Source organism: Lithobates pipiens, unplaced genomic scaffold (genome assembly GCF_037356315.1).
Source record: "Lithobates pipiens isolate NorthernLeopardFrog02 unplaced genomic scaffold, aLitPip1_a1.2 Scaffold_8, whole genome shotgun sequence".
NCBI lineage: Eukaryota > Metazoa > Chordata > Amphibia > Anura > Ranidae > Lithobates > Lithobates pipiens.
Window position 1 is genome coordinate 663,322,474 of NW_027507903.1, and position 18,179 is coordinate 663,340,652.

At 42.7% G+C, this 18,179-nt stretch overlaps 1 protein-coding gene across 1 annotated transcript; it reads left to right on the plus strand.

The window, feature by feature from the left end:
* Positions 1-3,645: 3,645 nt before the first annotated feature.
* On the plus strand, positions 3,646-15,759 carry LOC143961860 (C-reactive protein-like). Its single transcript, XM_077471196.1, has 3 exons — positions 3,646-3,810; positions 10,099-10,160; positions 12,409-15,759. Exons 2-3 carry the CDS (start codon positions 10,103-10,105, stop codon positions 13,005-13,007), a joined length of 657 nt encoding a protein of 218 aa, XP_077327322.1. The 5' UTR covers positions 3,646-3,810; positions 10,099-10,102; the 3' UTR covers positions 13,008-15,759.
* The last annotated feature ends 2,420 nt before the right edge of the window (positions 15,760-18,179 follow it).

Consider the following 18,179-nt stretch of genomic DNA (forward strand, 5'->3'; position numbering starts at 1 on the left):
ATATGATGGGGACAGTAGCTGCAATTGATGGGTATAGAGTCGGCATTTCATGGGCACAGTGGCTGCATTTCATGGACAGAGTGGTTAAATTTGATGGGCACAGTGGCTGCATATAATTGACACAGTGGCTGCACAGTGGCTGCATATGATGGGCACAATGGCTGCATATGATGGGCACAGTGGCTACATATGATGAGCACAGTGGCTGCATATGATGGGCACAGTGGCTGCATATGATGGGCACAGTAGCTGCATTTGATGGGCACATTAGCTGCGTTTGATGTTTTTGTTTCAGTATGTTTCAGTATTTTTCAGTTTGTTTGTGCCCCCTCAAAAATTGGTCATTACGTTCTGCCCGACCTCCAAAGACTGCCGGCGACCATCTGGTTCACTGTATTCTCTATGTTGAGCTTCAGCCGCCAACGGAATTCCTTATCTGGCTCGCCGTTCGCATGGGCAAGCCAGTAGAAGTACTAGAGGGTAGCGGGAGAGGGGGGTACGCCCCCTCCCACTGCCTGTAAGAACAATCAAGCAGCTGAACAGCCTCCGATTGTTTTTATGGTGTAGATTCGCCGGCTGAAAAAAAAATATATCTGAATGATGCCTGCAGCTGCACCCATCATCCAGATAACTCCACTCAAAGTCCAGGATGCCATATGACCTACAGCAGGCGGGAAGTGGATATATAAATTACAAAGGAAGGTGGACACTTGTCCTTAACCACTTGTTGACCGGCCGTCGTCGATTGATGGTGGCAGAATGGCACTCCTGCGTGAAACGCTTTATGGAGTATAGGGCGCTCGTGCCCGTCGCGTGATGTAGGAGCCTGTGGGCGTGGTCGGCTACCCTCGATTGCTCCTGAGAAGGAGAAAACGAAGTTCTGTCAATGTAAACAGACAGATCTCTGTTCTGTCAGGGATGAGGAGAGCGATCTGTTGTTCCTACTGAAAAGTGTCCGATCTGTCCACCGCAATGTCACAATCCCAATAAAAATCGCAGACTGCCGCCATTACTAGTAAAAAAAAAATCAGTTTTGCTGCATTTTGTACATGCTATAATTTTTGCGAAAATCAATCCATATACGCTTATTGCGTTTTTTTTACCAAAAATATGTAGACGAACACATATCGGCCTAAACTGATGAAGAAATTTGTTTTTTTTTATATATTTTTGGGGGATATTTATTATAACAAAAGGTAAAAAATATTGCTGCTTTTTCAAAATAGTCTGTATTTTTTTTGTTTAAAGCACAAAAAATAAAAACCGCAGAGGCGATCAAATACCACCAAAATAAAGCTCTATTTGTGGGGGAAAAAAAGAAATCAATTTTGTTTGAGTTCAACATCGCGCAACTGCACAATAGTCAGTTAAAGTGACGTAGTGCCTTCGGGTCTGGTATGGTTTTTTGAGGGAAACCCCACACCAAAATTAACAAAAACGGTGTGGGGTCTTACCCAAAATCCATACTAGACCCTTACCCGAGCATGCAGCCCAGCAGGTCAGGAACCAGAATAATACCAGATCATATGCCCTCAATATAGGGGGTGGGTGCATTAGGGCAGGGGGGCTCTGTCCTGTCCACCCCAAAGCACCTTGTTCTCATGCTAATGGGGACAAGGGCCTCTTCCTCACAACCCTGGGCTGTGGTTGTGGGGGTCTTTGGGCAGGGGCTTATTGGAATCTGGAAGCCCCCAATGACAAGGGGCCCTCAGATCCCACCCCCTTATGTGAATGAGTATGAGTACATAGTACCCCTACCCATTCACCAAAAAATAATATTTTTATTGAAAAAAATAAAAACAATGTCCCCTGATGTAGATCCATCTTCAATCAAGATGCTGCCACACCACTAACCAAAAAAAAATAAAAAACACTCCACCATCAACTAAGCTAAACCGCCAAATGCTTGGCTTGCCGTTTGACAGTTCATATATAGGTAAGGGGCGAAGCCCCTTGGCAAGGTCGCCTGGTGACACCACCTGCTCTTGTGACATCACTGACTGGTACATGCTGGGGCAGTGGCACCAAGTGACTTTGCCAGGTTGGCAGTTTGCCTTAGTTGATGGCGGAGCATTTTTATTTTTTTTCAGTGGTGGCAGTGGTGGCAGTGATTGATGATGGATCTACATCGGGGGATATGTTTTTTAATTTTTAATAAAGCAATTGTCAAAAACTGCCTCCTGTTTACATTTATTTTAATTTTTTTGGGTGAATGAGTAGGGGTACTATGTACCCCTACTCATTCACATGGGGGTTGGAATCTAGGGGCCCCCTTGTTAAAAGGGGCTTCCAGATTCCGACAAGCCCCCTGCCCACAGACCCCCGCAACCACTGCCCAGGGTTGTTGGGAAGAGGCCCCATCTCTCCATCAACATTAGAGCCAACCCAGCTCCAAAGCACCCCCTCATGTTGAGGGCAAGTGGCCTGGAATGGTTGGGGGAGGGGGCGGGGCGTTCGCTCGTCCCCCACTTTTTCTGACCTGCCAGGCTGCATGCTCGGATTTGGGCCCGGAATGGATTGGGAGGGACCTCCATGCCATTTTTTCTATTGCCGCCAATTTAAATGTCATTTCATTCACTGTTTTTTTTTTTCTTTAGAAATGTCCATTTGCTGCAGCAGGTTCTATACATGAGACAGATTGGCCACTTTACAGGAAGACTAATGCCGCGTACACACGGGCGGACTGTATGGCCTACTTAGTCTGTCGAAACACATTTCAGCGGACAGTCCGCTCGTGTGTGGGCTTCAGCGGACTTTTTCAGCGTGCAGTCCGGCATACTAAGTATTTCGGATTTTTCAAAATTCTGTCCGTCATACTTTGGTTTCAGCGGACAATCCGCTCGTCAGTATGCTAGTCGGACGGACTAAGTATGACGCATGCCCAGAAAGGATTTACAGGGCATTGCTGTGTATTGGACTTCCTATTTCTAGTCCCGTCGTACGTACTGTATACGTCATCGCGCAAGCTTTCAACGGACTGTTTGGGCATCCGTGTGTGGTCAAGTCCGTTCAGTGGAAAGTACGACGGACTGTCTGTCGGATTGTATGACGGACTAAGTAGGCCATACAGTCCGCTCGTGTGTACGCGGCATTAGGGGACCCCCATGCACTATATTTAAGGGATTTTTTTTATATTTGATTGTTAATATAAATCACTGCTCCTGTAAAAACGATCTTTTTTCAAAAAAATGTTGTGTCCCCCCAGGGCAGTACCCAGATCCCCATATCTTTTTTATGGCCAATAACTTGCACATAAGCCTTAAAAACGGGGACTTTTTATTTTTCAAGTTTGGGTTTCCATAGACTTCAATGGGGTTCGCTGTTCAGGTCAGAACTTTTTCTCTGTCCAGGCGTTCTGATGCAAACCAAACTGGGGGGATTTTGGCCCATCTCTAACTGGCAAGAATATGTGTTTTTAAACAAAACCTGACCACTAAGATATTATATATCGTCTTAATTATCTGTCTTCCGAGAACTGTTTATTTTGCCATTTGTCCTTATTGTTTCCCAGGAGTATTGTTTGATTTCCTGTGCTTTTGTGCAATAATCCTCTGGACAAAAACTTAAGTGAAGGTTATACAGGAAATACAAGTAATAAGATTGAAGACGTAACTCTATCCTCCATGCTAACTTCTCCTCCATAATGTTGATCTCATTGATGGAGGTCGGAGGAGGAGGAGTTTCTTACGATGAAGAGACTTAATAACACCCCTCCATCCTCTCATCTCACCATTATCAGGAGGACCTTTTGAGACTCCACAAAGGAGAAGGCTACAACCAGACCAACAACACCGTACACAGAGATCGCAGGTAACACAAAGCTGGGGAACTAAGCTGAATAGGTGTGATTGTTCTGGATAAGGATAAAGATGAGAAAAATCTGATATTTGAATAATTCTTGATTCCGGCCGGTGACCAACAATATTAAAGTCAGAGGTCAGGTCAGGTCAGTCAGGAACCCAACACCTAAGTGCTGTGTCTGTAAGCAATTTTCCAGCGTTTTTTTTTTTCCATCTATTTTTATGTGTGACTTGCGTGTTTTCATACGTTTTTGAGCTTTGGCGTTTTTTTATTAGCCAATAGAAAACCCTATTATCTGTTGCATGATTTGTTGCTAGGTATTATACCCCGTACACACGGTCGGACATTCCGACAACAAAATCTGTTGGATTTTTTTCCAAGGGATTTTGTCCTAAACTGGTGTTGCATACACACGGTCAGACAAAGTTGTCAGAAAATCCGATCATTCAGAACATGATGACGTCCGTTCGTTAGGACGGGACTACGTTCAGGCTAGTAGCCAATAGCTCTGGTCCCGTAATTTGATCTGAGCATGCGTGGCACTTTGTCCGATCGGAAATCTCTACAAACGAACGGATGAAGTCCGATCGGATCATGTTGTCGGAAAACTTTATATCCAGCTCACAAACTTTGTTGGTCAGACATTCCAACGGAAAAAGTTAGATGGAGCCCACACATTATCCGACAACACGGTCCGATCGGACATTTTCCGTCGGAATGTCCGACCATGTGTGTACGGGGGCTTACAGCTTTTTTTTGCTTTTCCATTATCTTTAATTTATTTTTTATTATTATTCATTATACATTTTTTTTTTATTAGGTTACTACTACTACTACTTTTTAGTTATTTGTGTATTTATTTTTCATTTATTCATATATTATTACTATTTTATTTTTTTAATTTGAGCGGAAAATTGCGCTAAAAAAGCACCACAAAACGAGTGCATGCGCACAAAAACAGGCAAATGGCGCGTTTCCATTATTGAACCTCTCATTTCTATGAGAGGTTCGAGCTACAAAACGCTGAGGTGTGAACGGGGCCTTAAGAAGGAAGGTCACCTCTGAGCTCAGCCACTGCTGGGATAGGAGAGGAGAGGACACTGTGGAAGGGCGACTTTTATATCAGGGAACACATTCACTATTTCAATGCGAAAGGGGGGGGTTGCTAATTTTTTGGCAAAGAAAAAACATATGATACATGTATACTCCTGGATATACAGGGCCTTGAAAAAGTATTCACACCCCTTGACATTTCCCACATTTTGTCATGTTACAACCAAAAACATAAATATATTTTATTGGGATTTTATGTAATAGAGCAACACAAAGTGGCTCATAATTGTGAAGCAGAAGGAACATGATAAATGATATAATTAAATATGTGAAAAGTGTGTGTGGGGGGGGGGGGGCATTTGTATTCAGCCCCCTTTTACTCTGATACCCCTAACTAAAATCTTGTGGAACCAATTGCCCTCGGAAGTCACCTAATTAGTAGAGTCCACCTGTGTGTCATTAATTCTCAGTAGGGATGCACTGATGACACTTTTTTGACACCGAGTAAGAGTACCAATACTTGACATCATGTACCCGCCGATACCAAGTACCAATACCTATCGCCTACGAAGAGGGGTGGTTTGGGAGGTGGCGGGGGGTTGTTGTTTGGGAGCCGGGTGATGGCAGGGTCGGAAGGGAGGGGTAAGTGAGGTCAAGGTAGTTGAAGATGGGGTGAAATAGGGATTGAGGGGTGGGAGAGTTTAGATGGAAAAGGCTGTGATCACTGGGGGTGGGGGATGGGGATAGAAGGGTTATTGGGAGACATGGGGGCAGAGGTGACAACTGATAGAGGGAAGGAGGAGTCAACAGGCATGGTACAGGAGACAGTCAGAGACTGCAGGCATGGTACAGGAGACAGTCAGGGACTAAAGGCATGGTATAGGAGACAGTCAGAGACTGCAGCCATGGTACAGGAGACAGTCAGAGACTGCAGGCATGGTACAGGAGAAAGTCAGGGACTAAAGGCATGGTACAGGAGACAGTCAGAGACTAATGCCCTAATTCTCAGTATAAATACAGCTGTTCTGTGAAGCCCTCAGAGGTTTCTTAGAGTACCTTAATGAACAAACAGCATCATGAAGGCCAAGGAAGACACCAGACAGGTCAGGGATAGAGTTGTGGAGAAGTATAAAGCAGTGTTAGGTTATGAAAAAAAAATCTCCCAAGCTTTGAACATCTCACGGAGCTCTGTTCAATCCATCATCGGAAAATGGAAAGAGTATGGCACAACTGCAAACCTACCAAGACATGGCCATCTACCTAAACTGACCATACCGGGCAAGGAGAGCATTCATCAGAGAAGAGCCAAGAGGTCCATGGTAACTCTGGAGGAGCTTCAGAGATCCACAGCTCAGCGGGGAGAATCTGTCCACAGGACAACTATTAGTCGTCTCTCCACAAATCTGCCCTTTATGGAAGAGTGACAAGAAGAAAGACATTGGTGAAAGAAAGTCATAAGCCATTTTTTCGGGAGCAGTGATTTTAATAATGCTTAAAGTGAAACAATAAAAATGAAATATTCCTTTACATTTCGTACCTGGGGGGTGTCTCTAATATGCCTGTAAAGTGGTGAATTTTTACCGTGTTTAGAACAATACCACAGCAAAATTACATTTCTAAAAGCAAAATTGTCATTTAAAACTGATGGCGGCTGTAATGTATTGTTGGGTCTCAGCAATATAGATACGGATAATTGAAAAAAAAGAGCATGGGATCCCCCAGTCCATTACTAGGCCCTTTGGGTCTGGTATGAATACTAAGGGAAACCCCGAATCAAAATAAAAATAAAAAATGCGTGGGGGCCCCCCGAAAATTCCATCCAGGCCCTTCGGGGGGAACCCTGCTCCAAATTTTACAAAAAAATGGCGTAGGTGCCCCCCCAAAATCCATACCATCCCCAGAAAGTCTTGCAGCTGTAATTGCAGAGAAAGGGGGTTCTACAAAGTATTAACAAATGCCCTTCACACTTTTCACATATTTATTTGTAAAAACAATGTGAAAACCATTTATCATTTTCCTTCCACTTCACAATTATGAGCCACTTTGTGTTGGTCTATCCCATAACATCCCAATAAAATACATTTACGTTTTTGGTTGTAAATCAACAAAATGTGGGAAATTTCAAGGGGTATGAATACTTTTTCAAGGCACTGAAGTCCTGAGGAGGCAGTATAACTGTAAAATGCATAGACATATCAGGGTAAAGCATTGTTATAAGACATATATTTTTATTGTGCGTGTTTTATATTATTTTGTGAGACATTTTTATCGATTTGTATTAATAAAAAAAAATTGCGTTTTATTTAACCACTTCAGGACCAGGCCTATTTGTGGCATTTGTTGCTTACAAGTTTAAAGCAGTATTTTTTTTTTTGCTAGAAAATTACTTAGAACTCCAAAACTTTATATATATATATATATATATATATATATATATATATATATATATATATATATATATATATATATATATATTTTTTTTTAGCAGAGACCCTAAAGAATAAAATGGCGGCCATTGTAATATTTTATGTCACACTGTACTTGCGCAGCAGTCTTTCAAACTAATTTTTTTGGGGAAAAAAATAGACTTCAATGAATAAAAAAAAAAAAAACTAAACAGTAAAGTTATCCCAATTTTTGTTGTATAATGTGAAAGATGATGTTACGCCGAGCAAATAGATACCCAACATGTCACGCTTTAAAACTGTGGGATGGCGACAAACTGCTGTACTTAAAAATCTCCATAGGCGACGGTTTAAAAATTTTAGCGGTTACCTGTTTAGCGTTCCAGAGGAGGTCTGTAAATCACATGTGTCATGTGAACATTGTTTAGATTTGCGGGGGCAATTTAGGTATGTGCCATTGGCTGCTGAGTAAAGGGGAAGTGACATTGTGACGTCACTTCCAGGTTACTACCTCAGAGACCTGTTTTTTTTTTTTTTACGGGTCTCCGGCCAGGCGGTGGACATTCCCGCTGGTCTCTCGGGTCTCTCTGTAGGACGGGAAACCCGCGCGGAGCTGGATTTATCAAAATGGATCTTTTGCTGACCACTGCATCATCACATGCGCTCCCTATTTATGGAGTCTTCCCAGCAGAGTAGATGTGTGAAGATCTCGCTAGTCTCAGTGATGGTGTCCAGTGGTGACAGTCAGTGGGTCCTTCACCACGATGATTCCACTGTCAGTGTGACAAGTCCTGCTTGTTTATATTGAACAGGGTTTCTCAACCAGGGTTCCATGGATCCCTAGGGTTCCTCTAAAGGTGACTAGGGGTTCCTTGAGCAATGAGCAATTTTTGCCTCTCAGATAAGTTTCCATTGGCCCCTTTTGAACGTTTTAGCAATCTATAAGGGGGTAATTCTTCCCAATGACCACAAGTGTAAGGGGCATTCTTCCCACTGACCTTCACACTAATGTATCATGAGTTGTAGATATAGTCACTTTTAGCAGAGGGTTCCCTGAGACCGGAAAGATATTTCAAGGATTCCTTGGTAGACACCCATAAATGCAAATATGAGTATTATGCCGCGTATAGGGATGAGCTTCGAGTTCGAGTCGAACTCATGTTCTACTCGAACATTGCCTGTTCGCCTGTTCAGCAAACAGTGAACAATTTGGGCTGTTCGCAGCAAATTCGAAAAGCCGGAACACCCTGTACAAGTCTATGGGAGAAATCTAAAGTGCTCATTTTAAAGGGTAATATGCAAGTTACTGTCCTAAAAAGTGTTTGGGGACCCGGGTCCTGCCCCAGGGGACATGGATCAATGCAAAAAAAAGTTTTAAAAACAGCCGTTTTTTCAGGAGCAGTGATTTTAATAATGATTAAAGTGAAACAATAAAAGTGTAATATTCCTTTAAATTTTGTAGCTGGGGGGGTATCTATAGTATGCCTGTGAAGGGGCACATGTTTCTGGTGCTTAGAACTGTCCCTGCACAAAGTGTCATTTGTGCAGGAAAAAAAGTCTTTTAAAATCACTTGCGGCTAAATTGTCGGCTCCCCGTAATACAGAGAACACTCAATGTGTGTTCTCTGTATTAGCTGACAATTCATTCATTCATTGATAAAAAAAAAAAAAAAGCGTGGAGGTTCCCCTAAATTCAATTACCAGGCCCTTCAGGTCTGACATGGATATTAAGAGGAACCCTGTGTCAAATTTTAAAAAAAATTTGACGTGGGGGTCCCCCTAAATATCCATACCAGACCCTTCAGGTCTGATATGGATATTAAGGGGAACCCCGCATCAAATTTAAAAAAAAATTGACGTGAGGGTCCCCCTAAAAATCCATACCAGACCCTTTATCCGAGCATGCAACCTGGCAGGCCACAGGAAAAGAGGGGGGGACGAGAGAGCGGCCCCCCTTCCCTCCTGAACTGTACCAGGCCACATAACCTCAACATTGGGAGGATGCTTTGGGGGTCTGTGACCCCTCAAAGCACCTTGTCCCCATGTTGATGAGGACAAGGGCCTCATCCTCACAACCCTGGCCGGTGGTTGTGAGGGTCTGCGGGCGGGGGGCTTATCAGAATCTGGAAGCCCCCTTTAACAAGGGGACCCCCAGATCCCACCCCCCCTGTTTGAAATGGTAAGGGGGTACAAAAGTACCCCTACCATTTCACAAAGAAAGTGTCAAAATGGTTAAATAAGACAAACACACTTTTGAAAAATTCCTTTATTAAAAATAAAAAAAAATAAAAAAAAGATTCCAGCGGTGCTAATCCACTCTTGCTATCCAGCGACGGATCTCCGGGGTCCAGTGAATGCATACGTACGTCTCGCCCACATATGTTAACAGCGTTCAAGCCACACATGTGAGGTATCGCCGCTGAATGTTAGTGAGAGCGATACTTCCAGTACAAGACCTCCTGTGTAGCTCTAAACTGGTAACCCTTAAACTTTTTTAAAGCGTAGCCTATGGAGAGTTTTAAGTATCGCAGTTTTGCGCCATACTACCAGTGTGCGTAATTTTAAAGCATGACATGTTAGGTATTTATTTACTCGGCATAGAATCATCCTTCACATTATATAAACAAAATAGGGCTAGCTTTAGTGTTTTGTTTTTTAATTCATTTTTCCTCACAAAAAATTGCATTTGAAAAGTTGCTGCGCAATATGTATATAATGTTTCGGCTTCTTAGTAATGATGAGTTTTACATGATGTAGGAGCGAAGTGTCAGAATTGGCTTGGGACGGAGGTGGTTAAGAAAGATATTCATTTTTTTAAATTCATTTTATATGTTCTCAGAGAGATGGAGCTGAGTGTTGTGGTGTTGCTGTTGGTGGTCCCCGCGTCTCTTGCACAGGAAGGTAAGTGGTAGAACCTGCTCAGTGCTCACACCTACTGCTAGTGGAAATAAACAATGTGTAATATTCAGATTCTTCTCCGCTTTTCCATTATTCCTTTATTTAAAGAGGTTCCACAAGGAAGATCTGAGCTCTTTCCATCGGCTGCTCTGCTCACCGAATGACAGCCCTTAGATCATTGAGTTCCATAGGAGAGCCGGGGGCTGGGTGAGGTCTAAGCCATGAGTTCAGCCCTACAGAGACAGATGGCTTGTTCGGGGTAGAGGTGTTTCAGATGTCCATATAGATCACTCAGCAATTAGTCTGCAAAGAGTGGTGGACCGGTATTGGACATTTTTTTGATAGGACAACGTCTTATACATACTGCTCGGACCATAATGGGGGCTTTCAAATTGCAGGTATATCTCTGATAGGATCGAAAAATTCACAACCACAACTGGTCATATAAAATCCAGTGGCGGCCTGTTCATTAAGGGCGCACGGGCGCTGCCCCTCCTGTCCATCATCTCCTCCCATATCTATGCATCTGGCCCCTTTTGGGACACCGACGCATGGATTCCAATGTGGAGGGGCTGTTTATTTTTAAGTACCAATTAGAGCCAGAGGCTCTAATAGTCTTCAATATAGGGTGGGCTCGGGTCACACAGAGTGCGCTCAGAGCCCACCCAGGTGTGTTACAACAGCGAATCAATATTCGCTGTTGTAACACTGATCCTGCTCCCAGCTAATCAGGAAGCTGGTTTTGACATCGGTCACCTGATGGCTGAAAGGACAGGTGATCCTATTATGCACCTAGCAGGAGCAGGGAAGACCCACACAGCGGAAGCCACCATGATGCAGAGAGGACACAGGCGCCGCTGCCCATAGGAACCTGCAACCCACCGCCCGAAGGAGCCCGCAACCCACCGCCTGTAGGAGCCCGCAACCCACCGCCTGTAGGAGCCCGCAACCCACCACCCATAGGAGCCCGCAGAAACCAGAATTGTTCTGGGGCAGGGCCAATACTCTTTTGGTGGAAGATTTGAATCTAATGCTGTGTACACACGATCGGACTTTCCGCCAATGAAAAAGTGGATTTTTGTTCGAAGATTGTTGGCTCAAACTTGTCTTTCATATACACGGTGTCACAACAAGTACTTACCAAGGCCGAGATGCCGAGAGCGGTTAGCCCTTGCAACTACGCGCACCCCGTCCCCCGGAGGTGATAAAGGGAGCGGGTGGCACGCAGAAGCACTGGCCACCAACTGGTGCAGTTTCCTGAAGAAGCTAAGGAGCTGAGTGGTGGGTTTACTGGGAGTCAGGATCTGGCTGATGATCCTGTGCGTGATAGTAAACAGTCCCGGAGGTAAAGGGAATCAGGTAGCAGAATAGCAAGTCTGTGAAACAGGCCAAAGGTCAGATCTGTGAAATCAGGCAAGGAAGTCCGTAAGGCAGGCCAAGGGTCAAATCCAGGTAATCAATCAGAAAGTCTGTGAGGCAGATAAGGAGAGGTCCGTTAAAGAAGCCAAGGTCAATCGGGGATGAAAGCAGCGTAGTCAGGGATGGTCTGGGTCAAAAACAGGCAATCAGGCAAACAGCAGGTAACAGGCACAAACGGGAAGCTGACAACAAACCAACAACCCGTTTGGACACCAGAGCTGCCTAAAATAGCCACGCCATAGCGTGTGCGCCATGCGCACACTCGCGGGCCACTGAATTGCTAATCTGACGTGCATGAGCGCAATAGCATGGCGAGCATGGGCAGCCAAAGTCCTTCTCTGACACACGGTCACACAAATGTTGGCCAACAATTATGAACATGGGAACACAGTGACATACAAGATGTACGACGAGCCTGAGAAAAAGGAAGTTCAATAGCCCAGTGCGGCTCCTTCTGCTTGATTCCGAGCATGCGTGGAACTTTTGTGCCATCTTCACTATATAAATAAGCTCCTCCAACGCTCGGTACAGAATAACTGTAAACAATTATGATTTATTTGCCATGAACAACAACAATGAGAGGTGACAATGACAATTATAAGAGAAGAATCACATGACAAGGAATCAACGTTCTCATGGAGTAACTACAACAACTGAAAAAAATTGAAAAGATGATTCTTAGTGAAGAAAACTTCTGTCCTGAGATATATGAATGTATCCAATTGTTGTTTAGTTATGATTCTTGTACCTTTAAATAAATTCTGATTTCATTATTCAGCGTGTGAAGCTTTGATATGTATTCGTAATGATCTTTGTCTGTTTTCTTCCCTAGATTTGGAGGGCAAAGTCTTCGTCTTCCCCAAAGAAACCAACACGGCTCATGTCATTCTAAGACCTACAATTACAAAACCATTACAGGAAGTCAGCGTCTGTCTAAGTTCTTATACCGACCTTTCCCGTCCTTATAGTACCTTCTCTCTCGCTACTCCCGGGAAGGACAACGCCTTTCTCTTCTACTTACAGCCTCCAAACACTTTTTCTATGCATGTCAACCAGGAAGTCACTCATTTTAAAACGGACTCGGAGACTTTGGACTGGAGGCACATCTGTGTGACTTGGGATTCCGATACTGGAGTGATCCAGCTTTGGGTCAATGGAAAGCTCTGCCCAAGAAAAGCCTCAATGAAAGGGTCTTCTATCACACCTGAAGCCAGCATTGTTGTGGGACAGGACCAAGACTCTATTGGTGGAGGGTTTGATCCTAAGCAGTCATTGGTTGGTGAAATAAGAGATGTTCACATGTGGGATTATATCCTGACTTCTGAAGATGTACAGAAAGCCCTTTATGGTGACTTCAATGGAAATGTCATTAATTGGAAGTCTCTAGTCTATGAAATCAAAGGGGAAGTTCTTATCCAGCCCAAACTGTAATGTCAGTCTATCAGCTTATAATACACACCTTGAGGTTGATATACTAAAGACAAATAAGCTGTTTACGTTGCAAGGGAATTTTCCTAAGTGTATGAGGTGCATCTCTGCTGACATCTATCACTTGGTTTGGAACACATCTGTGTGTCCCGGAACTCCAGCACTGGAGGTGTCCAGCTCTGGGTCAATGGAAAACTCATAGGAGAAGCTCTGCTCACTTCCGTCATCCAATCATCTGCAAGAAAAACACAGGTGTTTTCCTGGCATGTGATTGAGTATTCTTAGCAAAGTGGATTGTCACCACATTGACTAAATTAAGTGAAAATTCTCTTGCAAACAATACCACCTGTTTGCCTTTAGTAAATCAATTTCTCTGTTTTTAAGATGCCCCAACTGCTGGTTTTGAATTTAATTAAAAATAATCATTTAATTTTCATCCAAATCAACAATGAGATTTCTTATTTACTCAACCGTATATCGGGATATATTTTCTTAAGTGTGTTGCACCATCCTTCTAGTAAATACGGAACCACAAAATAAATAACAGGTAGGAATGGTAACCCTTTTGCTGCAAGTAGTACTGGTACTCCGTGGCAGTTTGAGCGGTTATACCGGGGCCATGGCTGTAGTTATGACTTCAGTACCTTTTTTTTAGAGCTGGCAATGCTCTACAATGTAAAATCAATCATAGTGGCTGATTAGCTGCTGGATCACTTTTACAGTCATCTCTCTCCTTCACCCCACCCTCCATTGCCTCTTTTGGCTCTCCTGTCCCACCGCAGAACCCAGGACTGAAGCCGACGGTTCTGCTGGCTTACCATAGAGCTGGACATCCTGATCATCTCTATGGCCTAAGACAGGGGTCTCCAAACTTTCTATACAAAGTTTACTGTCCTTCAGACTTTAGGGGGGGAGCAGAATGAGGCCATCAGGAGTAGAAAATGACCCAGCATCAATTGGAGTAAACAATGTCCTATCTTTGGTGTCAGTGAGAGGAATTGTGCCTCATCATTCATGTCAGTGAGAGGAGTTTTGCCCCATCATTGGTGTCATTGAGAGGAATTATGCCCCATCATTGGCATCATTGGGAGGAATTTTTCCCCGTCATTGGTGTCATTGGGAGGGATTTTGCCCCATCGTTGGTGTCATTGGGAGGAACTGTGTCCCATCATTGGTGTCATTGAGAGGAGTTGTCTCCCATCATTGGCATCATTGGGAGGAATTTTTCCCCATCATTATTGTCATTGGGAGGAATTTTTCCCCATCATTGGTGTCAATGGGAGGAAAGTTGCCCAATCTTTGGTGTCATTGGGAGGAATTGTGCCCCATTGTTGGTGTCAGTGACATTAACTGTGCCCCATCTTGGTGTCACTGAGAGGAATGGTCCCCCAGCATTGGTTTTATTGGGCCCCGTTGTCGGTTTAATTGGGAGGAACTGTGCCTCTTTGTTGGCGTCCGTGAATGAAATAGTGCCCCATGGGCCGGATAAATGCAAGCAAAGGCCACTCAGAGACCAATCAGTTTTTGGATTGGGAAAGCATCTGTTACAAACTGATCTTAGTTAGATCAGATGCTTTTTAAGGGCAGGCGGGAGATCTGGGGTCTAACAGATGCCAGATGTCTCAATAACGAGGACAGGGTCATGTTTTAAAACAACAACATTTTGTTGCTTTGCAACATGAAATGAAGACAGGCACAGTTTTTTTTTTTTTTTATATACAGCTGTTTTTACTCAGTGCAACTTGAACGATGTAACACCAATGTGTCAGGAATTTTAAAAATGACTTGTAAACTCAATCAGTTGTAGCTCATCGCCTTCTCAATGGCACCCAAAGCCACCTGACATTCAGCTGTGGTCATTTTGATTAGCTCAGCATGGAAAAAGCTGACCACAGTGGCCAGGGAAAGTGACAGACACAGAGGGGTGGGGGGGCAGTGAATGAACCTTTGTTGGTCTCCTCCAACCCCCCATACCTGGAGGCACCCACCACCATGCTTGTCCTAGGTCCACCGATGGGAGCGTGGATCCTGGGAAACATGGAGGGGATAACCTTTGTTGGTCTCCTCCAACCCCCCATACCTGGAGGCACCCACCACCATGCTTGTCCTAGGTCCACCGATGGGAGCGTGGATCCCGGGAAACATGGAGGGGATGCATGTGATATGGAGGAGAGAAGAGCGTATCTCAGATATGAAACCCATTAGTGGAAGTGAATGGGATAAAGGTGTCAAATGCCTAACTTTATGTTAAATAATTATCCCAAAATATTTCTAAAAGTTATTATTTATTGATTAGTTTAACATCATAAAACATTGAAAACTTAAAGTGTGTAGTACATCAAAATCAATGCATACTAATTTTTAAATACAATTTTTTAGAAATATTTTGGGATAATTATTGAATGTGATGATTATTATTGATGATTATTGATTGTGACAATTATTTGGGATAATTAATGATTGTGATGATTGTTATTTATAATTATTGATTGTGACAATTATTTGGGATAATTATTGATTGTGATGATAGGCACTTGGCACCTTTAAAATCTTTATATCTTAATGAGTTCTGTGGTTCAACGATAAGAGTTGCTAATGACTGGTGAAGGGAATGGAGGGTCTCGTAGCTCAACTAAAGGAAAATTGTAAAAGATTTTTTTTTTCCTTTTAATATTAACAATATTTCTTTTTGTCATTTTATAGTCCTTGTTTAAAACAATATATAGCATAAATAAATATAAATCATCTGAAATAACATACACAGAGAAGTTATATGAAAGCTCCATTCTTGTTGTGTTTTTGTTCCCATTCTAAAACCTGAAGTTTAATTGGTTCGTTCATTTTTCGTTATTGGGAGATTCGGATATGTCCGAATACCCAAATTACAATACAAACGTTTTTTTATCGAATGCTCCGAATAACGAAACTAAATTCTAATTGAAATTCGATTTTGAATTTCACATCGAATTCCATTCCAATTTGAACTGTAAACATATTTCTGAAATCAAAGACTGCGTGTTTTAGTGTTTTGAGTACCATTTGGAAATAATTGGTGTTTTTGTTAAGCCAAAATGTGATTTAACCGCTTCAGCCCCAAGCATCGTTTTGAGATTTGTTGTTTACAAGTTAAAATTTTTTATTTTTTTTGCTAGAAAATGACTTAGAGCCCCCAAACATATATGGTTTTGTTTTTTTCAGACACCCTAGAGCAGTGATGGCAAACCTTGGCATCCCAGATGTTTTGGAACTACATTTCCCACGATGCTCAACTACACTTCAGAGGGCATGAGCATCATGGGAAATGTAGTTCCAAAACATCTGGGGTGCCAAGGTTCGCCATCACTGCCCTAGAGAAATAAATGTGGGTCAATCGCACCGTATTTGCGCAGCGGTCTGACAAGCGCAATTTTTTGGAAAAAAAATACACTTTTTTGAGTTAAAAAATAAGACAGCAGTAAAGTTAGCCCAATTTTTTTGTCCTCTATTGTGAAAGATAAGGTTACGCCGAGTAAATTGATACCCAACACGTCACGTGGAATGTCGACAAACTTTCACACTTAAAAATCTCCATAGGCAACATTTTAAAAATGTCTACATTTTACCAGTTTTGAGTTACAGAGGAGGTCTAGGGCTAGAATTATTGTGCTCGCTCTAAGGATCGCGGCGACACCTCACATGTGTGATTTGAACAAAAAAATAAATGGTGTCACTTTTATTTCTATTACAGGAAATGTAAACATCCCTTGTAACAGAAAAAAAAGCATGACAGGTCCTCTTAAATATGAGATTTGGGGGGGGTGGGTCAAAAAGACCTCACATCTCATATTTACACTAAAATGCAAAAAAAAAACAAACAAAAAACAAAAACAAAAAATTAATGTCATAAACAAAAAAAAATCCCCTTTAAGAGCATTGGACGGAAGTGCAATGCTAAGAAGCCAAGCAGGGGGGCCATCTTCCCCTCATTCGCATCCAGGCAGTGAGGGGAGTGGACGCGATCGCCTCTGCCGCTACCAATGGGTAGCGTTCGCTTCTGCGTGCAAGCTCGGCGGGATGAGACGCTTTAAAATTTTATTGTATAATTTTTTTTAATTAAAATTTTAATGTTTTTTCTTATTTATTTTACCTTTTTATTTTTTTTATTTTTAAGCTGTGCCAAACACTTTCAGCCCCGGACCATTTTGCTGGCTTAAGACCAGACCACTTTTTGCGATTTGGCACTGCGTCACTTTAACTGACAATTGCACGGTCGTGCGACGTGGCTTCCAAACAAGATTGACGTCATTTTTTTTCACACAAATAGAGATTTATTTTGGTGGTATTTGATCACCCCTGCGGTTTTTATTTTTTGTGCTATAAACAAAAATACAGGGACAATTTTGAAAAAAAAAACGCATTATTTTTTACTTTTTGTTATAATAAATATCCCCCAAAAATATATATATATATAAAAAAAATTCCCCCAGTTTAGGCCGATACGTATTCTTCTACATATTTTTGGTAAAAAAAATCACAATAAGTGATTATTGATTGGTTTGCGCAAAAGTTATAGTGTTTACAAAATAGGGGATAGTTTTATGGCATTTTTATTAATATTATTATTTTTTTTACTAGTAATGGCAGTGATCAGCGACATTATGGCGGACACATTGGTCACTTTTGACACATTTTTGGGACCATTGTCATTTATACAGCAATCAGTGCTATACAAATGCAGTGATTCCTGTGTAAATGACACTGGCAGTGAAGGGGTGAACCAGTGGGTGGCAGTGTAGGGATTAAGTGTTCCTAGGGGTGTGTTACTAACTGTGGGGGGTTGGGCTTTCTTTTAGTGAACAATGATCTCTGCTCCAATCACATGGAGCAGAGATCAGCTTCACTTGTTGCTAGGCAGAATGGGGAGATGCTGTTTACAACAGCATCGCCTCCTTCAGCCGCCCCGTGAGACGATCGTGGGTATGCCTGCAGAGATCGAGTCCACGGGACCCGCGACCGGACTCATGGGGGTCCCGACCGGCACACGGGCGCGCGCCGGTCGGGAAGTTGTTAAAAAAAAAAAAATAGTCACTTTTATTCCTATTACAAGCAATGTAAACATCCCTTGTGATAAAAAAAGCATGACAGGTCCTCTTTAATATGAGATCTGGGGGGGGTCAAAAAGTCCTCAAATCTCAT

Excerpts from the sequence above, each read along its gene's own strand:
- LOC143961860 (XM_077471196.1), top strand. The coding sequence starts at position 10,103 with ATGGAGCTGAGTGTTGTGGTGTTGCTGTTGGTGGTCCCCGCGTCTCTT. Across the intron at positions 10,161-12,408 it reads CGCGTCTCTTGCACAGGAAG|ATTTGGAGGGCAAAGTCTTC; the intron begins GTAAGTGGTAGA and ends TTTCTTCCCTAG.